The following is a 24,742-nucleotide window of genomic DNA, read 5'->3' as shown; positions in this document are numbered from 1 at the left end:
GAGAGAGATTATACTTAGCAATTCATGAATTACCTTAGGAGTAAAAAGTTAAAGATTAAAGTAATATAGTTTCAGATGTGAATTTCTAGTCCCTGCTTTGAATACATGATATTTAGAAATGCAATTCAAATTGCCACTGCTTCCACAATAGAAAGAGTCCTATTCCAAGACCATCTTTCAATAGAAAGGAAGACATAGGATCCACAGAGGCTGGCTATGTTTGGTCCTAAAACCAAACTGAGTCTTGAAAAATATTTTCTTTTGAATCCAACTAGGTCACAGACTAATGAATATGGAAATACTTTCTTTGCAGTAAAGAAAAGAAGAAAGCTAAGGCCTACGCTAAATCTAAATGTAATTTTCATCAAGTGAATAGCCAAGTAAGCTAGCTGGTATAAATAGCTACGTGCAATACCGATACACATATGTAGGGTACATTTCCTCACACTGACACAGTTCAGGAAATATGACTGAATAGTTTATTTTCACTTGCTATGGTTCTTCTTTTCATTAAAAGGTTAAAATACATTATGTAGCAACTGAAAGTCTCTGGCCTTGAAAGTCTGAGATTTCATTTTGGGTCTTCCAAGTCAAACCTCAGCAGAGATGGGAATGTTCTCTTTGTATTTGTAATTCTACAAACAAAACTCGCAGTGTGCCCTTACAAAGAGTTAACCCTCTTCACCATGTTCCTGCTTCTCCGAATTTTCCCATCCTATATCTGGGGTCTCAAAACCATTCTAAGCATATCACTAATGCACAGCACATTAATCACTTTTATTTGCCTTGATTCCTAAGAATACATACTGACAAAATATCCTCCCTCATCAGTTCCTGACTTTATACATAAATCAATTACCAAATCTTCATGAAAATTTTTAAATAAAAATTCCACTCACAGTGAGGTGTGGTAATGCACACCTGTAATCCCAGCACTCTGAGAGGCCAAGGAAGAATTAAGTTCGAGCCCAGCCTGGGCAACTTAGTGATCTAATGAGGACCTGCCTCAAAATAAATAAAAAGGGGGTGGGGATGTAGCTCCGTGTAAAGGCCTTGGGTTCAATCTTCAGTACAGGGAGGGAGAGAGGGAAGGAGGTAAAAAGAAAATATTTCACTTGTTCCATCAGTTGAAGTCTGACCACAGTCTCCCAAAAGCTCACTTAGCTCAGTCATCCTGCATCAGCTTTTCACCTAAAAGTGCACTACGGGAATCACCTCTGGCCAGTGGGGAGTGTCTTACAAGGCTGCAGCACAAACACTGGTGGTGTGCACATTCATGTTCCCATCAGCCCCCACATGCAAACTGTGTGACATGCTAGTCACAGTGCAGTGGCAGAATGGGGGGACAAACCAGAACCTACCAGCAAAGCACGCCTACATGTGCTCAGTGACAAGACAGCCTAATGGTCCTCTTAGGAAGAGAGTGCAAATTTTGTTAAGAGCTGAGGGTGGTGAAATATGCTTGTAATCCCAGTGCTCTGGGAAGGTGAGGCAGAGAATGACAAGTTCAAGCCCAGCCTGGACAATTCAGTGACTCAGCAAGAATTTTAAAAACAAGGGGAGGGGACTGGTGGTGTAGCTCAGTACAAAGGCCCTGGGTTCAACCCCCAGTACCTCAAGAGAAAAAAACAGTTTTTAAGGAAAAAACAGATTTTTATTACAAGGAAGATGGAGTATCAGAGGGTCTTAGAGAATCTAGGGCCTGAGGTATAGCTGGGCCTCAAGTGCAAAGTGAGTACACTGTCCCCAAGTTGACTAGAGCACCCCTAATCCCCACTGACTGTGAAAACCAGCTCCAGGGTACACCCCAGGGCAGGGCAAAGCCACTCACCCACCATGATCTCAAACACAGGCTCCCATCTTGGCCACACTGCAGGTCCAGCCATTCCTGACCTAATGTAGACCCATCTCGGGGAGAGGACAACTCACCTCTAGCCGCTCTCCCCATGCCTGGCACTCTCTGCTCTCCCAACTTGGGTGTATTCGCTCCCTTGTCCTCAGAACACCCTGAGGAAATGACACTGTCACCCTTGTTTCCACAAGAGCGAGCTGAGGACAAGGACAGACAAATCTCTGGCTTTAACAATGTGCTCAGGGCCTGGGATTTAGCTCAGCGGTTCAGTGGCCTGCCTTGCAAGCGCAAGGACCCAAGTTCAATCCCTGGTACCAAAAACAAACAAACAAACAAAAAAAAAAAAAACAAAAACAATGTGCTCAAACTTGCCACCTATGTTTCTGGTGGGGGGAAAGCAAAGAATAAACATCAGCTATGTATTCTTAAATGCAAGAAGTGGCTAACTTGAGTCAGGCATGGTGGTACATACCTGTAACCCCAGCACTCTGGGAGGCTGAGGCAGGAGGATGATAAGTTCAAGTCTAGCCTGGGCAGCTTAGCAAAATCATTACTTAAAATAAAAAATAAAGAGAGGCTGGGGATGTAGCTCAGTGCAAAGAGCCTAGGTTCAATCCCTAGTACCACCAAAACAATAATAACACAACAACAACAAAAACCTGATAGAATTTATTAATCACCTCTCTACAAATACACACAACAGTCTAGTTTAAAAAGTAGTCCGATCCTTTGATAGCCCTATATGAATGGAAATTGGCCACAACTAGAGAAGGCATCAGGCTTGAGACCCAGCTCTGTTCCCAAAATCTTAGTTCTCTCTCAACCCTACTCCTTCTCAAGTTGTCTCATCTATAAATTAGAGATAATAAATTTGCCTTCTAAATATCCACATGGTTCAGTCAGATTATAAGAAGAAAGCATTTTGCAGCTAGTGTATTTTCTTTCTTCATTTGAACTACTGGACAAATGCCAATTCAAATAAGGAGCTGATCTACTTAAAAATCTGTGTAAGCAAATTAATTACTGCAACAAACATGGCTAGATATCTATGCCTTACTATGACAGCAAGAAAAATCATTTCTTCCTGCTTCACTGTGACAGACTTGCTAAGATAATGGAACAGCAGCTTGGTCTATTCCTCTAGGAACCAGACATTATTATTACAACTCAGTGCAGAGACGTGGGGGTCACAATAACAGCACTGCTAATCCACCAGGGCTGTGGGAAGACCTTGCTCCTCCCATTCTGCATGCTCTGTGTCATTTCTGAGTATAAACAGGACAGGACAGGGAGGGTTAATATCATAGAACTCCTCTCCACCAAGCCACCCAGAAAATCAGCAACAACAGGGTGAAGAGAGGAGAAGGGTGCCAGTGATGCCGCACACCGGGGTGGGCCTCCCCAAAAACCTTCAGAGCTGCATGATTCCTTCACACCACCTACCCGAGATTTCTGATGCGAATCACAACAATACATCTTAATACCCTAATTATGCAGCTGCAACTTATCTTGACATTCAGACTCCAGGAGAAAAGGAGATGTATTATATGTAAACCAATTATGGGGAACAGAGGAATTTAACAAGACAGTGAATAGCATATATGCCACGTGATCATCCAATTATAATCTTTTCTTAATTACTATGAGGCAAACATGGGCTACTGCAGACTTAAAATCAGTCCTGAATCCTGGTTGTGAATATTTTAAAAGCTGAATAGAGGGAAGATCCAGCTTTCTTTCAGGGGAAGAGTTTTCCAGGCATTCACAGGAGTTGCATAACAAAGGCAAGAAGGATGCTCACAGAGTTCAGAGGGCCACCTGGCAGTGGGCTCCATTCAAAGCACATGACAGATGCCTGCAAGGATGGCACAATCCCCATGGTCCCCAGGCCTCGGGGCCTCAGGGGTGGAGGGAAGCACTGTGCTGCAGTCACAGCAGAATGCCACACACCAAGCAGATCAGCTTCGGCAAGCCCAGGGTCTCTGTCCTAAAGTTACAGGGTTAAATGGGACCAGTGTACTTAAGAACAAGGAATGAGAAGAGAAGAGATCAGCTTCATGTAAAAAGAATATCTACTCAGGGAAATGCAAACTAAAGCCAGAATAAGATACTACTTCACACCTGTTAGAATGGCTACTGTAAACAAGACAGATACATTTTAATGAGGATGTGGAGAAAAGGGGAACCCTGTTTACCACTGGTGGCATACCACCATGGAGGACAGTACAGAGCTTCCAAAAAGGACAAACAGGACCACCACATGATCCAGAAATCTCACTTCTGGGTATATATCCCAAAAACATGAAAATACAGTAGTAAGTTGAAGACACCTCCACTGCCACATTCATTGCAGCATTGCTCATAATTGCAAAGATATTGAAACAAACTGTGTGACTTGTAAAGGATGAACTGATAGATGTGCTATGTATATAAGTGTGCGCGCGCACACACATACACACAGTAGAATATTATGTAGCCTTTAAAAAGAAGGAAATTTTGTCATTTGCAACAATACAGATAAACCTGGAGAAAATTATGCTAAGAGAAAGAAGCCAGCCATATCAGGACAAATTACTTACATGTGGAATAAAAAAATCATACGCATAGAAGCAGAGAGCAAAATGGCGGATGCCAGGAAATGAGATGCTGGTGAAAGGTACAAAGATTACAAAGATGACATAGATAGAAGGGATAAGTCTCAAAGGTCTGTGACATAGTGTGGTGAGTGCAGTTGATAATAATGTATTATAGTCTTGAAAAATGCTAAGAGCAGATTTTAAATGTTCTGACAAGAAAACAAAAGTATTAAAGTCAGTTAGTTTCATTTGGTCATTCCACATTGTATACATTTATCAAATTATAATGTTTTACCCAAACCATATACAACAATCCTTTTGAAAATAAGCAGAGTAGCCGACACTTATGGAACAACCTCTATATCCAAGCATTGTTCTAAGCACACTGCATGTATCCCTTAATCTCCACGGGCATTTACTTAGTTTTATTTACACAGAGGGAAACTGAGGCCTGCAAAGGGCTGGTGTTTTGCTCAGCATCAAATATTGGAGTGGAAGAACAGGAAATAATGGTAGGCGATCTGATGGCGGAGTCCACAGCCTCCCACCGGGCTGCTCCATCTGTCCCAACATGAGTCGAGAGACAGCAAAGACCGGCTACCATGCAGTGCATCCCCTCGGCGCCCACACCATGCCATGCTGCTCAAACCCAGCTGGAGCACAGCCATCATGCATGCAAAGTTCTATCTAATACCTTACCTCTGCTTAAACAGTCAAGCTACAAGCCGGGTGTGGAAGCACACGTCTGTGACCCTAGTCCCCCTGGAGGCTGAGGCAGAAGGATCTCAAGTTTGAGCCCAGTCTGGGCAACTTAGCAAATGAGTGAGATCTTCTCTCAAAACAAAACAGGCTGGGGACGAAGCACAGCGTAAAGAGCCTAGGTTCAACCCTCAGAACTGAAAAACAACAACAACAAAAATACTCCAAGCTACAGATACAGATGCAGATTTTGCCTTTTGAATAGACATTGGCTTCCACCTTGTCTCGGACACAAGCAGAAAAGACAAGCTCCTTGCCTCCATGTGGAAACTTACATGTATCGGTGAGGCAGGGTCGGGCTGCACGCTCTGAAACACAAAGCACAAGTGCCTGTGTCATCTCGTGACCGCAAGGCTAGGTCAGGGGAAGCACAGGCAGGGTGAGAGCAGGATGAGGTCTTGCCTTGAGCAGGGAGTACTGGCAGCTGGCCATGACCACACAGAAGAGCAGCACCCACAGGTCTCTGCAGAAGCCTCGGTTCAGTGTCAGAAACCCCAGGAGGGAAACCAGGATGCTGAGCACAACTGCCAGCACGTTCTCCCTGACATCTTCAGTCCTGAGCAAAACACATAAAGAGACACAAGGGAAATAAGAGATAAGCTTGTTGGTTTTCAGATAGAGGATTCTTGTTTGTGTCTACAAAGACAAGTAGTGACAACAGAGAAGCCACCACATGCAATCTTCCTTATTGCTGTGCTATTTCAAAGCAAGTCCTAGTTGTGACCCCAGGTCTCTTTTATTGAAATAAATGAAATAAAATCCCATCGGAGCTCCTTGGTTGCTGCACTGGTCTTACTGGGAAGAGGCAGTCAGTGATGTCTTCTGCAGTAAGGGACTAGTTCAGAGCTCAGGGCTTGGCTCAACAGAGAGGAGGAGGTGGGACCTTAATACTCGCCCAAGGATGGAAGTCAGATACCAGACTGTCCAGATACCAGACACTGTCTCTGAGAGCCAGTTTGCGAAGGACTTGCGGAAGCTCAGAGCTCCAGCTGGAGAACAAAGAAGAGCTGAGAGAAGAGCTCAGACCTCCCAGCCTGCAGGCAGTCACAGTGCCACAGGGTGATTTTGTTTGGGGAACTTCCCATGTGAGATGGAGGCTCCCTCAGACCAGACATGGAGTGTTAAAAGGCGGGCATGCAAAGGGCGGTTTCAGATGTTGATGAGAGTGGACCAAGAGCTGATCATGGGGCTGGGGCAGACAGAACACAGCTACGGCAAGGCAGGGCAAGGCTGATGCGTCAAAGGCCAGGTGGTCAGGGAGTGACTGCGGGAGTGTTGAGCAGAGGGGGCAGGGACAAGCAGAGACCTGCAGTAAGACTTCAGAGGTGGGAGGACAGGAGGCAGGGTAGGGCACTGGAATGGAAGGTGGAGGAGATGGTGACAGCAGCGCAGACACAGTCAGGGAAAGAGTCCAGGGATTTAGTGGTGAATTCATTAAGGATTCTGAGGACACTTCTGACCTTACCAATTTTGCTTGTATGTATATCGGTTTCCCCCTCTAAATTATTTTTAGGTAAGGATAATTGACTACTTGTGCCTGACGTGTAGACAGTCCAGAACAATTTTTCAAATTAACAGATTTGTTGTTTTAGAGAGTTTTTTGTTTGTTTTGGGGGTTGGTTTTTTTTTGGTACTAAGGATCAAACTCAGGACTTTGTGCTTGTAAGGCAGGCAACAGCACCACTGAGCTAAATCCCCAGCCTAGAGATATTTTAACTTCTCAGGGAAGTTGAGTGGAAAGTTCCTACATTCCCCCTCCTGCCAGACACACATACGCAGTATCCCACCCTCAGCATCCCATACCAGAGAGGAATACTCGCTATCATCACGGACCTACATGGACGTGTCCTCATCACCCAAGTCCAGAATTTACATGAGGGCTCACGCGTAGTGCTCACAAACACATGATGACGTATAGCACGACAGAGTAGCGTCACTGCCCAAGAACCAGCTGGGTTCACCTCTTCATCTCTCCGTCTTCTGCCCTCCTATAATCTCCATCTTTTCCTTTATTCAAAGTGTGGCTTGTTCCAGAATGCCACATGGTTGGAATCATGTAGTGCACAGCTTTTGAGAATTGGATTGTTTTATTTAGTCATATGCATTTGCTTCCTCGGGACTCTCTATGGCTTGATGACCTATTTCTTCTTATTCCAGGTAATAATTCATGGTATAGATGCACCACACTTACTCACTGAAGTACTTCTTTGCTTCTTAGTTTTGGCAGTTATAAAGCTGTGTAAACATTCATGTGTCATTGTTGTTTGTTTTGTTTTGAATTTGTGGTTTTTGAATGGACACACATCTTCCACTAAAAGCCAAGGCATATGACAGCTAGATCATGCAGTAGGGAGATGTTTACTTTTGTAAGAAACTGTAGAACTGACTTCCAGAGTAGCTTCACCTTTTCTCATTCCCACCCACGGTGAGCCAGAGTCCGTGTCCTTGTCAGCTTCCGTGTTGGATTTCCGCCGCTCTAAAGGTTGGGTGGCAGAATTGACCTGTGTTTCCCTGACAGTATGAGAAGTACAGCGTCACTTCATGTGTTTCTTTGTCATCCAGATATCTTTGTTGAGATTTCTATTTGGCTCTTAAATCATTTTTGTGATTACTTTCTCTTCTTTCCCACAAGTTATGAGGTGTGTCTCAATATTTTAAACTCTATTCCACTATTTTATCCTATCCCATTGTGATTTTTTTTTTGTGCTGCAGAGGACAGCAGCTGACATTTGATGAGATAATAGGGTCAAGGTAAAAAGAGGATGAGGAAAGGTAAAGAAATGTTAAGTATTTAGGTATGGTAATGCTAATGCTGAAAATTAAAAATAACTCTTTGGGGAAACATATATGTTTAGTGAAAGGAGAAATCTGTGTACTTTTATTTTCTACTATTCATTTTTAATGGAGGTAAATATATTTTTCCCATTCAGGGCCATAAAATTCATTTCATATTTTTCAGTGTGCTCATAACATTTTGATATATACTTAAAAATATCTAAAGGTGTGGGAAATAAAACAAAACAATATTTCAATTTTAAGTTCTTTTTTTCATTTTGAGAGACACTATAAAGTTCCTAGAGGGTATTTTGCCCAGATTCTCTTCCACCTGGACTTCAGTTCTCTGACCCGCCTCTACTAGTCCCTTGCCTTAGCTTCTCATCTGTCTGTCCTTAAATGCTGCGCTTACAAGTTAAATCTCTAGGCAAGGAGTGCCCTGATGAAAGCTACTCTTCAGAAAGATTAACTGAGAAGAGCCTTAAGGGGTACACTGGAAGAGAAAGAGACAAAGCAAGGATGAACAGCACTCCCAAGACGGGTAACCCAGGGCCCAGAAGAGCCACGTGGCTGGAAAACTGGGAAGGACATGTGACTCTAAGACACACATCAGGGCCAGGCAGAAAAGAGCTCCTGATCTTGAACATCTGGACTGTGCACAGTTCAGGACTGACTAGGCCAACAAGACGAATCCAAGACTTCAGTCTGCAGGGCAAAAGACTGACACAGCTGATGGGAACTGACACCGGAGCTGACTGGCAAAGGGAATTGACTCAGTTCCCTCATTCAACAAGAGCACTGGCCCTGGGCCACGTTCTGGACAGTAACTAATAATAACAGTAACAGTAACTAATATTTAAAGGGGACTTTTATGGGCTAATCCTCACAGTCTTACAATGGTGCAGGTTATGCCCATTTAACAGACAGGAAACAGGCACAGAGAGGCTTGGTAGTCATCCAAAGGTCTCAGTGTGAGGAAGTGCTGGGGTCTGGTTTCCAAGGGTCCACTGCAGCACCCAGCTCCCCACACCCACTAGGAGTCTGGGCCAAGGGAGTGATGCTGTCTCTATATCATCTGTGAGCCAAAATTAAAAACTCTCTGTGACTACAAAAGAGGTGATTAAAACCATAAAACTATAAGCATTTTTAAAAGGCAATAATCTTCTGTATCATCCTTTTTTTTTAGATCTCAGCTGAATTTCTTTTTATCACTGAGTAGATTATAAAATAAAAATCTACAAAAAGATTTGTTTTTAATATGAAGGGTTAACACAAGCCACTCCACATTTCAATAATTCTTTTTTAACAGAAAAAACATAACATTTGAAAAATGCCTCATCTAACAGAATGTATTGTCTTGGGTTATTAGTTAAATATGAAATGTTCCCTTACTCATGTGCCCGTTGGGTAACACAGTATTGTTAGCAAAACCATTATAACTCCATTCCCTGACTCTGTGGGTCCTGAAATTTACTGTTGTAATTTTGCAAGACTATCGTTTTATTCTGTATGCGATCACACCCTTTAAGACATTATTGTAACATTACTATATAACAAGTAGTCACCAGGGGACTGACGGCAACAATGTGGCCTTGCTATTGCCCCTTTGGGCTGGTGCTGAGTTGTGAAACAGCAGAGCTAAGGCAGTTTTAGAAACAGCTCTTGAATTTTCAGACCAGTCTCCCTGCCAGAGCTACAGCACTGGAAGATCACAGCAGTGACCTCTGCACAACCTGAGGAGAGGAGGACAGAAAGAGAAGCCCCCACCCCAGCCCATCTCCATCACCCCAGAACCAGCTGGAAATGCCCTGCCTGCCCCCACCCCCACACAGCAGCCACATCTCCATCATGGAAATATTGAATGCTGGAGGACAACTGTAAGAGGTGAGAAGAGAGAAAGATTAGCATCCGAGCTGGTGCTAAAGGACAATCAAGGTCCAGGGAAGAACGAGGCATCACCCCACTTCATCTTGTCCATTCTGGGCCTGTGTTGCAGACAAAGGCACAGGCTTTCCTACAAATATAAGGCAGGACATGAGTAGCCCAAAGTGTGAACTGTCCCCAAAGCTAACCTAAATCCAGACTGTGTCCCCCATCCTCGTACCTCCAGGTGCAGCAACTACAGTTCAAGGTTTTCACTCAGGATCTTAGTGCTCTGACTTGGGGTTTGCAGCAGTGAAGTACAGGGCTTGGAAATGCTCCAGGGAACCTCACAGGTAATAGTTTTCTTTCTGAAGCATGCAACGTGCACAATGATGCCCCGTTGCATCTGGTCACACATACGCACGCTCAGTGGCTTACCGGTCAAGTAATGCCAACAAGGTGAGCCGGTCGTACCAAACTTTGATCCACTTGCCAGGAAAAATGATAAATTTGTAAAACTGTTCTCTGTTGAATTTTCCTGGTGCTGAAGAACATGATGAGTCTTCCAGATCCTGACTCACACACTTTTAGATAGCAAAAGAAACAAAAGAGAGGGTTTCACAGTGCCAAGTTATCGTCACAAAATACACCATAACATTAAAATGCAAAAAGCAGATCCCAAATCCTGAAATGCAAACCAACACATTTCATTCAAAACGGATACTCTAAAAAATGGATAATGATCAACAAAGTCTTTGGTATTAACACACCTCAATTCATTTTAGTGTACCAATAAACTTATGCTACTCGTCAATCAAACCATGACTGCTCGTGAAGGACCAGAGACTGCCATGGAAAAATTCTTATTAAAGAAAAGAACCCAACCAAAAGCTCTTAAATAACTTAATATTTTCAAATGGTGTAAGTGAATGAAATGTTGAGAACAATATTCAAATTTTGCTATGAGTACACAGATTTTCATCAATGACATTGAGGTCACTGGTGAAGTCCGCCTGCAGAAAAACAGACATATATACTGAGACAAATATAAACCAGTAAGACTGAAATATGGGGAAATTGAGACCCAGACTGGAAAAGTTTTGACCTTGACTATGCTAATCCTGTGGAAAAAACAGTCATCATTCATCAAACACTCAGTGAGGAACCCTTACTGGCCTGGCTCCTGGTTGGGAAGAGGAAAATAAAAATGCTGCAGACCAGAGAAGGCTCAGACCCAGACACGGGCAGCACATCAGCCCCAAGCACCGTGGGCCATCTGGACTCTTCTCCTGGGGAGCAGGGGGACCCCCAGGGTGTGAAGCCACAGAAGGAAGGGTGCAGAAGAAAAGGAAGGCTTCAGGGGCAAAAGAGCAGAACTTTCTTCTTCTGATGCCTGACTCTTCAGTGGAAGTGGTTAAAAGAGCCTGATACAATGGCACTCCCAGAAACTCTGCTTGCAATTCCATGCCGATTAACATACATCTAATTTCTTCATTATGAGTGAGGAATAAAGTATGCCACACTGCTAAATTCCCCAGAAAACTAATGATTTCCTTCCTTAAAGGGAATGTATTTAACACTGACTTTGGCTGCAGTCATCTGCCAAATCTGCGATTCTGCCTCCTGCTATTGCTGTCTCTAGGTGCACTCGAGGCTTCGTCAGTGTTGGTCCGTCAGCCTCACTGTCCCACTGTGCTGTGCATCTGCGAAGGCCCCAAGGACCTGCCCTGCTTAGGGTATTTCTCTCAGCATTGCCTTTTAAAGGAGCATGTTTTTAAAAAGTATTTTTGTTAAATATTAAATAGAAACCAACACATAACTTTTTTTTTTTTTTGGTACAGGGGATTGAACTCGGGTCCTTGAACTTGCAAGGCAGGTGGCAGAACCACTGGGCTAAATCCCCAGCCCAACACATACTTTAAATGTATATAAAGAAAAACAATTTGATGATTATCACCCAGTATTTCCTTTTTTATATAAAAAGGCAACATTACGATCAGCGCTGACGTTCACCCTACACGATGTTAGTGTTGGGCCAATCCCACAATCTCACCTCCTTTCTCCTTCACAGAGAGCAAACTTCCCGAATGTGTGTTTATTTATCATCCCACTCTTTTATGCTTTTGCTATTCTTATTTCCAAAATTTCTGCATTATTCAGGTGTATACACTATGAATTTCACAGGGAGAAAATTGCAGCATTCATATCCTTTTGCAATTTGCTTTTTGCTCTTCTTCCCACTCATTCTGTCCCTGAGACTGATCAAGATTGTGTTTTGTAGCTGTACATCTGTTTTTCGCGGTGTAAATATTCTATCACATACCATGATACATCAAGATTTATTTATGCATTTTACTGGTGAACACTTTAAAATTTTGTTCTTCTTTCTCTTTTGGGGGATGGCTACGAAAATTCCGGGACACATCTCCTACTACAAATGTGCAAGAATTTCTTTAGACTATACATCCATTCTGGGAATACAAATGTTCAACTTTACTGGAAAATATACAGTACTGACTTTTCCAAAAAATGTTCAGAGCTACCATGGATGGAAGGTTGGACATGAAAACGTCCCATTTACCAGGTAACAGCCAAGTATCTTCTGAAGTGGTCTTACCAGCTTACATCTCTACCAATGACACAGACACACCGGGTCACTCCACATCCCCATCCGCATTTGACAGTGCTGGGCTATTTTTAATGTTTGCCCATCAAGCAAGTACAAAAAGGTATTTCACTTTTATTCTACTCTGCATGTCTATCACTGTTAATGAAGTTAAGTATCTCTGTCTATTTTAATTATCTCTTTACGAAAGGATCTGCCCATTTCTCAGGTCTCTTGTTCGTCTTTAACTTGCATGTGCTGTGTATGTGCATGAACACATGAGTGGGCAAGCAGGAGTACATCAACTTCCTTAAGCTCTAAGGTTTTGACTTCCATATTTAACTCATTAGTCGACCAGGAATTTATTTTTTATATGGTGTAAGAGTCCAGCTTTTCAAGGTATTAAAATGGTCATGTTTTCCTCATCCACTTACCAGAACACTAGTGCCTAAATTCATGTGTTATTTTACTTTTACATTTTTTATTATTTTTACTACCCCATTTTTTTGGCATCTTCTGGAATTCTAATGAGAAGTACATTAGCCCCTCTTCTGCTCTTCACAATTTTAACATTCCTATTTTCCCCTTTGTCTTTCTCTCTGTGTGCTATATTTAAATGATCTCCTCAGATCTAACTTCTACTAAATCATTCATGTGTCAAATGGCCTGTTAAATCCATCTAGGTTTTTTTATTTCTAAGTATATAGTATATTTTCAGATTTATGTGATCCCTGTAAGGCCTTCTGCTTCTTATATTTTCAATCTCTTCCTCTGTTTCTTCATATATGTTAATGTACTGAATCCATGCTCTGAATCTGAGAAGTGTAGTTTCTGAATTCCATAAGGGTATTTTCTTGCCGTTATTGACCTTGTCAACTCTTGCCATAGTGGCATATTTTCTTGTCTATTTCAGAACTTCTCACTTCTTTGTATTTTCCTTGGTTCTTCGTTTATGGGGTATTTTAAGAATTACATTAAAGTTGTGTTTTTCCAAACTGAAATGTACTGTCATTTCTGCTGAGCACTTGGAGGCACCACCAACGTAGTACCATTTTAAAATAAATTGTTGGAGGTTGCTGGACTGTCCACATGGCATAGACAAGAGTTGCAAACCCACATGGAGAGAACCTATCCTCATGAGGCCCAGGAGAGATGTCTGCCCTTCACCCACACCCATGCTGAGGTCAGCAGTCTCCTGGTGGTCCTCTCAGCATGTGGTAATGACAGGGTGCCAAATAACACTGACAGTGAGGTCCTGGGCTGAGCGGGGCTGTGTTACGGTTTGGATCTAGACTGTCCCCCCAAAGTTTTATGTATTCAGAAGTGGGCTTTTGGAAACGTACTCATCAGTGGATGCATTCGTTGATGACTTTACAGCTAAGTGTGCTGTTGGGAGGAAGGTCTGGTTGGAGTGGGGGTCACTGAGGTATGTCCTGGGTGGCCCTTCTCTCTGCCTCCTAGCCACCATATGGTGAGCAGCTTTCCTCTATCATGCCTTCTACCATGCCATGCCATTTCTGCACTGGAGCCAGCTGACCATGGACTGAAACCTCTGATAACCATGAGCCAAAATAAACCTCTCCTCCTTTAAGTTATGGATGTGGATATTTTGTCTCAGCAATGGAAAAGTGACTAATACAGGATGCTACTGGGTTTCATTCCCTGCCCCACCCCACCCCACCTAGCTATGTTCCCTGTTCCCTGGTATGGCCATTTACCTGGTAAAGCTACACTCATGTTCATGGCCAATTCACTGCCTAATTCTGACGCCACTTCTCACTTTCTCACCTTCAGCTTTCTCTACAAGCCTCAGCCCTGCAGCGCTGCCATTTCTAGTCTGTAGGTATTTTAATTGTGCTAAAAACCAAAAACATACAATGTACCAGTTCAAGTGTAAACTTCAGCAGTATTACCTACAACACATTGTGACAGATCTTAGAACTCTTTCATCCTGAAAAACTGAAACTCTATTCCCACTAAACAATAATTCACCATTTCCTCTCTCTAGTTCCCAATAAACCCCACCCTACTTTGTGTATGAATCTAAGTACTCCAGGGACCTCACATAAATGGAATCACAGTATTTGTCTTTCTCTGACTGGCATTTTGGCACACAGAATGATGTCTGTTCATCTGCGTTGCAGCACATGTCCCACACTTCTTGTCATATAAAGCAGAAGGTGACAGGTGAGCAAGCTCCATGGCCCTGGGAGGTCATCACTGTGATAGCGCCTGGTGTGCATGAGCATGGCCCAGTGGCTCCATAAGAGGTCTCTGTGGAACTCCTGAGGCAGACCTTTCCATTTCTCCACTCCCAGATGCCAGTTCACTGGCTTGGCTCAAGGAGCAGGACACTATTCAAAAACTGACTTGGGAACACAAGAGGCAGTGGAGTGGAAAATGGATCCACCACAAAGGCAATGCACAGGAAGGGCTGGCTTGGCTGTCACAGTGAGCTGAGGTGGTAGTGCCACTCAGATCTGGGACTCTGGTCCCACACAGGAGAGAATCATGGAGGTTGTCTGGTACCCTGTCAGCAGGAGTACTCCTCTAACCGTGGTGGCCTTGTGGTCTGCAGTGAAAGGATCTTTTCCTTGACGTCCCATGAATGGAGAGCACAGGTAAGCAATATGTACCCAGGTGAGTGTGGGTTGCTGTTTCTGTGACATGGGAATCCAGGTATAGTGCGCAACAGGTCCAGGAAAAGTCACAGTCATGGTGACAGCAGCTTCTGGACAATAAGGAAAGCCCCTCCTGCTGCTAGGGTGTATATCACACCCTGAGTAATCAGAGAAGGCATTCAAAAATCACGTGAAGACTTCCTCTACAACATTTGTGAAACTTACTGAAGATTCTGATTTATTTATTTACTGCTGCTTCAGTGAAAATACTTATTTTTTAAAATCTCCACAGAGTTTAATGGAAAGAAGAAGTGATTTGACTTCCTTTATTGGAAAATAATGTCTAGAGAATTTCATTTTTTGTCTTAGCAAGGAAGCTAAGAGCATAATGTTTTGGTGAATTGCAAATAATTATTCTCTGCTCATTTTATAGTACAAAACTCCAATTCTGATCCAAGTTTTTCTCATTGTTTTAATATCATTCACTCAAGTAATAAAATTTTTATTGTATAGATTATAAAAGCTGAGTACTATACATATAGGTACTATATGCTGAAAATTGATAGGACAACAAGAGAGAGTTCTTACTTTAAAGGGGCTTAGAAATTTTTGGGGATACACAAGCAACCTAGCTATAGCACAGATACCACACACATGTTCGTACATACGCTCTCTCTCTCTCTCTCTCTCTCTCTCACACACACACACACACACACACACACACACACACACACCCCTATCCCTATATATCTGCAAAGAGCAAGGTAAGCCATGTTGGGTGCTGTCCCCAAAGAGGCCATGGAGTGAGGGTCTGCGGTGAGCGCTGGGGAGCATCAGCAATAATGGACAGGCAGAGGGACTGAGGAGAGTTTCATACCTGTGGCCTTTACTGTCAACTCTAAGCAGTCTAAATGATGAAGAAAAGGACATATGGATAAGGCACCAAGAAGATTGCTTCTGTCTAGGATACACCTTACTAACAAACACTGTATCACATGGGCAAGGACTGAAAGTGTCACTTCTGGGCTGAGAAAGTAATTAGGACAGGGGGAACAGGGAGCTGCTGAACTTGGCCTCCTTCTCAGAGACAAGAGGACCACACTTCTCCCAACCATATAGACCTGTGTCTACTGCCCATACCCAAGGCCCACTAGTGAGTCTTAGTTGTTAAGAACAACTTCAACTATGATCAGAATGAGCCATTGAAGGAGGCAGGGAAGCATATTTTAGAAAAATTTTAATGGGATTGAATACATTTAAGAAGATAAAAGTCCTCTTCCCAGCTACCTGCATGCTCCTGCTGCCTAGAGCAATCTTACACGCAAGAGCTCCAGAGAACTAGAATTCAAATGGTGCTAATTAGTGCTGCAACTATTAAAGTCATAATTTTGTCCTATGTTACCTTGAATCCTTAAACACTCACAAGAACCCTTATCTTCGTTCAACACATGTGACAGGAAGGCTCTGACAGGCTGGGTTGCTTGCCCAGGGTCCCATCATAGAAGAGGCTCCTGGATCTCAGACTCTGAGTTCTTGTGCAATCTTCTGAGGAAACCCAGAAGAACCCTTTCGGCCAACTGTGCTCATCAGCATGGAGAGGCCATTATACCAGAATAAATAAACACCATTTGTGGGAAGACATACAGAGATCTGATGGCCAAAGAATAAGGCAAAATCTAAATTTGAAAAGGAGACAAGTGACGGCTAAAGTAATGAGGATGGAGAATCGTGGATTACAAACAAAATATTATATTTATAAAAATTTAAAGTTAGATTTGTGACTTTGAGGATGAAGTGTATTTAATAAAAACTAATGCAGATGAGGTCCTATTACGTGAAGAGAACATGAGCAGCCTTCCAGCATCCTCCCCTAGAGTCAGACAGGCACAGAGGGAACAAATTGTAGGCTTCTTTAACAGGGAATCTGGGAAAGAATCCCAGGTCTGCATAGGTTTACTGAAAGGGGAGAGGGAGGCCCCATGTAGCTGTCAAGCCCAGAGTGGGAAGCCTATGTCAGAAGTGGGCTGGAGAGAGGTCCCAGCAGAGGGGTTGTGAGCAGCACTGGACATCCCAGTGGTGACTAAAAGACCAAGGGAAAGAGACAGTCAGGGTCCCACTGAAATCCTAAGTTCCAGGAACTTGCTTGCTCCTATCTTGTTAGATGTCAAGCCCAAGGTGAGATAATATCTAACAAGATTTCCCATAAAGATAAAGCTTTGATGCCAAATAGGAGAGTCCCTGGCATAGCACCATGCACATAACCAGTGCCCAAAATGTGCAAGTGGAAGATAAGTTACAGCTAGATGTGAATAACACTTTGAAGGGTAAAACACGTCAAACTCACACAGTGATGCTGTTACAACAGTGGCTCTGTTTAGCAGCCAGAATTCATAAGAAGCCATGTCTATTCCAAACAGATTTCTTAAATGAACTTCTGAACATGATAAATGAGAAGTATGCAGATGCTCATTTTTCTTTTTAAAGCCATAACATACTTTCAAGTAAATGAATATATGATGGAAAAGAAATATGCTCAGGTATTATAATTGATGCTCATCTCTTTCATCTATGTAATTGTTTCATCTGTTAGAGTCATTATTCTTATGCAGTCCCATTAATTCTTTAGTGACAGTAAATCTGATCAGTTTAGGACCAATGAACTGTGTAGCTTTTACACTATCCATAAAAACAACATTAAGGTCACCATCCTGGACTGATGAAGAGCTTTGGGGTTTACAAAGTATGAAGCTGTCACATACAATACCCTCTCATTTCCTAATGGGAGACAAGGAGAATGAGTTTGAGACTGGACGCAGGTGGGATAAATGGGAGCAACAGATGCTGTGTCCCACAAATCCAACACTGGTTTTGAGATGGGGCCCGCCATCAACCAAAGAATAATAAAGACCATCAACCAAGGTGTCGCCTGAAGTGCTGGCCCTGTAACACACCAGAATGATGTGATATTTTAAAAGTCATGGCAACGGGGATACAGCAGAACGTATCCCCTGAGGTTAGAAGCACATGGTAGATAAAGTAAGACACAAAGAAGTACCAAGTTACAATGGATTCATGACATGCTGCATCTGATGATAGTCAGAGCCCCTGCATGCCAAGGAGTTCAAGAGACAGATTCTACCAGCTGCCACAGAGTCCCAGGCTTTGCCTTTCCTTTGCTGTTACTGGACTAGGCTTTGCAGCTCTGCATGTCATGGACAGAAGGGGTCAGCACCCAGGGCAGCTCCCAGCAGGCCCCTCCGTCTCCTGCACACATTTCATTTGTGCCAGGGAAGAATTTCAGGCAAGTTTTCTCTCTGGGCTTGCTCCACCTCCTGGAAGCCCCACAGATTCCATAGAATGCAGCCCTTGCTTGCATGAAGGAGACTCCTAGACTAGCGTGTAGTCGGCTCCCAGACTCAGGGCTATGAGAGAGAGGCAGGGAAATCAACGAACAGTCTTAAGGGAGGGCCCTACTTCCTGCTTATGTTGCTAAACCTTCCTAAGCAAGACCCCCATGCTGCTGGCCCTGTAAGTCCCCAGGCTCACACCCATGAGCATGCCTGCTTTCTGTCCTACCTCCAGGAATTTGGCCAGGGTGCTTTCTGCTGGACCCCCTCATTTGCTTTCCAGCTGGCAACTGCAACCATCCCTTATGTTTTAGCTGTGACACCTCTGTCCTGAGGAAGCCACCCTGGATTCTCATGGTTCTTGCTGCTCTGGTGTCCCACAGCACCTGAGCAACTCCTAACCTGGGCTCTACCATAGCTAACTGGCTTGTTCTTAAATCTCCTGCAGGCAGGGACAGAGAATTTTCATCACTATGAACTATCTTCTGGCAAGGACTGAAGGCATACTAAGCCTACAATGAGTATTTGTTGGGCAATGAGCGGGAAACCAATTAATTTTTATTTTGTGCCCAAAACCAACTTAATTCCCTGGTGACAAGAATTCAATTTGGAGAGCTAAATAGTAGAACTAAAATTTTCTTTCTTTTTTTTCTGGTATAAGACCTTCATAAATATTTACTTAGGATCAAAATATGAGGCAATATGGCAATCTTTTTTTTTCCAATTCTATACACATAGACAAAAGAACTTTAAACTTTGTAAATTTTACTTAAAACTAAAAAGTTAAAAAGATTGAGAAGTTAAAAAGATCAACTCTAGTTGGTTAAGTGACTAACAATGAAGCACTGTAGATCAGTGATAGCGAACCTTTTAGAGCTTTCAATGATACAAACAACCTGCTGTGGCACCCCTGTTATAGATGAATGTAGTTTTTTTATGCATCACTTACATTATAATGTCGCTTACAGAAAGTTAAACACAAATTAAGAACTTATCTGAATTATCCTTGTAATATTTACTCACTTTTAAGGAGAGGTTACAACTGGGGTGTCTTTAGACATTAATTTAATGGATTGATTGTATCTTGGAGAACTCAAAATTTCTCATTTCCCTGAAGTTCTGCCAGGATGGGATCAAGAGCGCCACACACTCCCAGACTGTCTCAGCACTTCTAGGGAACCCCCGTGAAGCCTCAGCACTCAGGAGGTGGGAGGAGGCTGGCCCTGCACAAGCCCATGTGGGAGGAGCACAGGTTTCTCCTAGAAAGCCCCTGCGGTGAGAAACAGGAGTGGGCAGCTGGGCTCACAGACCACATGAGGACAGCGCACACAAATGCAGCTGGTATCTGGGCCCTCAGAAATGCAGACAGGACTGGTGAAAACCAAGGTGTTGACAGAGAGGAGGCGGATGCCCAATGCAGGTCCTCAAGAGTGGGGACAAATGGCAGAGTCACTGGTGGTCAGTGGAAGGCAAACCTAGCACCATCCCAGTGGGCACCCTCAGCAGCCTGTGACCCCACGGGGAGCTGCTCTGAGTGATACTCTGCCCTTCCACACACCTCACCTCCATAGTGAGCTCAGAATCGCTGACCACAGCACCCATAGGCCTCTGGGAAGAGACAGGTGAGCTGCATACATAAGATGGAAGTGTTCTGAAAGCTTGGATCTTGGGATGAAACGAACACTTACTTGTTCCGTGGAAACTCCATCAACCCAAGGGGGCTAAGTCACCATTCACTGGCACTTCTAAGTCCCCCCTTCCACTCCAGAGCAAGAAGGCATCAGTTAGGTAGAAGGGAACTGACTTTCTTTTCACATATGAGGAATAGATAGATAGATAGACAGATAGATAGATAGATCGATCCACCCATTCTTTGGAAAATTTTGGCTAAGCAATCCTAAAAATAAACATAAAGCTGTAGAATTTTTCAAATCCAATGTGGTTTAAAAGCTCTGGAAGGAAGTGACACCATGTCAGGAGAAAAGTAAGCAGAGAATTTTAGAAACTTCACCCCGACATGACCTTATCAACCTGCCATCCTCTTTCCTCCATCTGAACCAGAGGAAGCCACCTCTCCTTTAGATCTAACCTGAAGGCCTCTTCTAAGGAGCCTCCCTTTTCCCCTCTTCCCCAATCAGCTCATCTGCCCCATTTGGATCTGGGTCTGACCTCCCATGGCATCTGTGGCTGTGAATCACAGGCTCTGCCTCCTGAGTCTCATTACACCTGACTGGATGAGTGATGAACATTCGTAAGGCATCTCCTAGTGAAATAATGGAAGGCTTCCTATTTCAGACCCTGGATGTCAACATCCCAAGAATAAAGTCTCTGTTCAAGTCAGACATTTAAGAATCTTTGAATGCTAAGTATTCACGGTTAGCATAATTTTTTAAGAAGCACTTATGGTCAAAATCATGGTGAGGGTTGCAAACTAACCCAGTGCATTCCTGAGGGAATAACACATCCTAGCAACCAAAGATCAATGTGAATGAATTTCTAATGTATTTGGAAAAGCAAGTGAGATGGGGGCAATCCTGCTAACATCAGTGGAAGGTTACCTGCTATCTAAAGTCTCTTTTCACATTCATTCAGTAAATTGCCACACAGTGATATGCGTGCCACACAGCAAAGCAAAATTCAGGGTGAGACCTGGACAGTCAACCTGGAAAGTGTTTCAATTCTCCCACTTCTAAAGCACCACAAATAGTGGTTCTAGGAGGTACATACCCGTGGGGTTTCTGAGTGGGTCCTCCGGGCCACCATGAGCAACAGCTGCTGTTGAAGGGCACTGACTGCAGGGTCCCCGGAGGTTGGGTCTGGACTCTCACAAGTGGTAGTGCTGGAGGAGCTGAGGTGCACCTCTCTGAGGATGAACAAAGGGAATTCTGGTTACAGTGCCAGGAGCATCTATGCAAAATACACGCACACGTGCATGTGCACACATACACACACACACACACACACACACACACACACACACATAGATGGGGATGGGAATGTGCAGCACCTTTTCTAAAACAGCAGAGGGAGGGAGACGCACCTGGTGAAATGCTTCTCAGAACTGCAATATGCCATACTTGGCACTTCTGGTTTCATCATCTGTTCTCTGGTTAGTCTCTGGGACTAGTTTGGCTCAGGGTGATAGCAGAGATAAGTTTTATGGTAACTAGATTTTACTTAGAACAGTAAGAGAAGTGGTGATTAATACTGGAGGTCATGAAGAGCCACCCCTGGGAGGGAATGGAACGTGTGGGCAGGAGTCAAGGCTGAGCCAGGATGGTGCACTTTCATAGGGCGGAGCTGAGCTCCAGGTTGACCTTGGTGATACTGCACTCTGCTGGACACCCCGTTTTCATCTATCTGAGCTGCTACAGGGAATAAGCAATGAAAATGCATGTGCTATATCTCTCCATTTTCCCATTGATAGGGAAAATCTCCTGAGATTTTTCACCTTCTGCAGATTTAAAAGCGACAATCTGCTCTGCCCTTTACTTCTCCCTGGCCTGCCCTGTGTTCCTGGTTCACTGGGGACCACAGAGGGACAGTTAAGAAATGGATTCAGCATGCCACACTCACTACAAAGGGCATTATATAAAGCAGCCCTGTCCTGCAAATTGCAGCCCTGCACTGAATTCCACCAGACCTTGGCTTAAAGCTGCAAGCACTTCTTTCTGTGACAGCAGGATTGGGGCAAGTGTCTGAGGAAGGCACAAAGGCAGGCAGCCTGCAGCATGGGTGCTGACTGCCCCCATGTGGCAGCCAGGCTGCACCGCAGGCTGGGAGCCCTCTGTGCAGCCGGGCTCCACCTTCAAGGACTAAAATCCCTCTAGAATTGACCTTTCTTCCTTCCCGGCTTATCTCCCTTCCTGTAAAGCATCTGACCTGGGCCTGGCTGAAAGTGTAATCGCCTTTCAATGTGTCCATAAACTAGAATGTATAAGATGGGAGGGAACACAGGGTAAAGGCTTAGAAGCAAGAGGGAGCAAGCGGAGGAATTTGGGAGGGCAGAAGTCACTCAAAACCAGCCACTGAGCACCATCTGTTCCCACCTCTACCTGATCAAAGGCACTGAGACTCCCTCAAAGTCTTTTCAAATCTGAAGCAGCAAAAATACATCTCTCTACTTCCCAAATTAACAGCTATATGCATGATCTCAGATATTTGTAATTAGAGCTGAGACCACACTCAAATGGACAAGTAATCTGGCCCATCTGACACTGAAAGTCCTCGACATTCTGCTCTGCATTCTATCTAAATAACTCACTGCATGGCCAGCCTCCTGCTCAGCCACTCCAAACAACGACTCATCATTTCTTCTGAATAAAGTAAAACAGTTCAAACTAAGAGGGTGAGTCTTCCAACCACTTACCTTCTTGCATTCTTTGGGAACTAGATACACACTTACACACTGTGGCCCGTGTTCTTCTAGTTAGTCTCCATAAGCAAGGGTGCTTTTACTGAGGTAAGGGCCAGGGAAGCTGAAGATGTCCACAAAAGTGTAAGGATTTGGCAATGAAAATTAAATACAGGACCTCAATCTACCTTTAGGGAATGATGTAAAATGAGCCTAGAGACTTATGACAGCTTCCAAAAATAAACCTAATTTATAAGCTGAATCATATCTACTTCAATATGTGCTACACTGATTATAAAGCAAATGAGATCCAGAAATAAGTGAATTCAAACAAATGTACAAAAATGGCCCATAAAAGTTCTGTAAATAAATTTGAGCCAGGATGACTCTTCCATTCAGTCACACATACCTATTTTATGTGTTTATCACCATCAAAGTGAATGTGAATACCACATCTTTCCATCAGATTGCACTGGGCAAAGATGACGTTTGTGCCACACACATTCCCATTCAATTGTTTATGACATGGGGAAAGCTGCACTACTGAATATACAGATCACTCAAAGAAGAAAGCTCTGATATATACTACTTTGAATAATTTTTAGATAAAAAGTAGAAATAGGGCTGGGGATTTAGCTCAGTGGTTTGGTGGCCTGCCTTGCAAGCGCAAAGACCCGAATTCAATCCCTGGTACAAAAAAAAAAAAAAAAGTAGAAATATTTGCTGAATAAAAAACAGAAACTACTAAATTTACATTGCAAGACCTGCAGAGGAGCATCAAAAGTCTACTATGCCTGGTCTGGGGATTTAGCTCAGTGGTTCCGGTGCCTGCTTCAAAAGCATAAGGACCGGAGTTCAATTCCCAGAACCAAAAATACAAAAACAAAAAGTCTACTATGTAATGAGCCCTTTTGACCCACAGTACACTAACTTTCCTGGAAGCTCCACGTTCAACTTGCTAAGTAGACACCCTGCTTTAACTTCAGCTTTCCAGATAAATCAGCTAATTTCAGTCTCTGAGCTACTGAATTAGTCCTGTGTTCTGAGTAATAAAACACTACAGTGGATTTATCCTCTGGAAGTCTGTCCCAGTCGAAATGCTAACTGCTGCAATTTGAGCCACAGTATGCTCCTTGTCTCTGGGGAAAGCAGAGTATGTTGGATAAAGTTACCAAGGTACCTGCTTTATGGACAGTTATTGCACAGCCAGAAAGCACTGTTCCATGTCTCTGGCAGCCAGTGAGAGGGGCACTGGTTCCCACAATGACAGTGGAGTTAAGGAGAGAAATGAGCTTCTTCTCCTGGGTTCCTTCAGGAATACCGAAAGAGATATGGAAGTCACGTTGCTAACAATTCTCTACTCATACTTGGGAGTCAGAGACATAAAACTGTTACATGGCAACAAGGTCTTTAACAATCACGAGGAGGAATAGCCTTCTTGCCAATAACAAGATTCAGTGGTTTAAGGGCCTAGTTGGAGGCAATCCCAGCCACTGAGGTCACTTTAGTGAAAAGGCTGCTTTTCCAGTACCTTCCACTGCTGAATGGCTAGCAGCAGCCCCAACCAAGGATCCTTCCACACTCAAAATTAAATTTTAGTGGTGGGAGAACTCAAAATTTAATGGCATTAAGTGCCAGGGCCATAATATTAAAATTCCCACTCTAAAACCACCATACGTGCCAAGGTCACCATAGCCACAGTATAAAAGAACAAAAAGTACTTTCCCACCTTCCAGATCTTTTAAAGCAACCCATAAAAGCACTAAGGGAATGATTTCCTCTTGGCCAAAATCCAGGATCCTTTGTTGAATAAAGTCACAGTGAACTATGGCCATTGTCCTCCATTTCTATCTAAAGACGGTGGCAACAGGTGGCATTGGTCACAGGTGCTGTCATAAGCATTATATGTATTACAACACCTAATCCTTAAAACAACCCAACAGATGAACTGGGAAGATTTCCTCTCTACTGATCCATTAGGAAACATGGT

The 24,742-nt window shown here is 43.5% G+C and overlaps 1 protein-coding gene across 1 annotated transcript in view; it reads right to left on the bottom strand.

The window, feature by feature from the left end:
• Positions 1-24,742, bottom strand: part of Pcnx2 (pecanex 2) — a 205,321-nt gene that overhangs the window by 141,774 nt on the left and 38,805 nt on the right. The window contains exons 10-13 of the mRNA XM_010622007.3: positions 21,126-21,261; positions 10,264-10,409; positions 5,590-5,743; positions 5,463-5,495 (exon numbers count right to left, since the gene is read on the bottom strand). Coding sequence (XP_010620309.1) covers positions 5,463-5,495; positions 5,590-5,743; positions 10,264-10,409; positions 21,126-21,261 — 469 coding nt within the window. The remainder of the gene's footprint in view (positions 1-5,462; positions 5,496-5,589; positions 5,744-10,263; positions 10,410-21,125; positions 21,262-24,742) is intronic.

Source organism: Fukomys damarensis, unplaced genomic scaffold, assembly GCF_012274545.1.
Source record: "Fukomys damarensis isolate Sample0158 unplaced genomic scaffold, DMR_v1.0_HiC HiC_scaffold_10, whole genome shotgun sequence".
NCBI classification, from domain to species: domain Eukaryota; kingdom Metazoa; phylum Chordata; class Mammalia; order Rodentia; family Bathyergidae; genus Fukomys; species Fukomys damarensis.
This window is presented reverse-complemented; position numbering and strand designations above follow the sequence as displayed.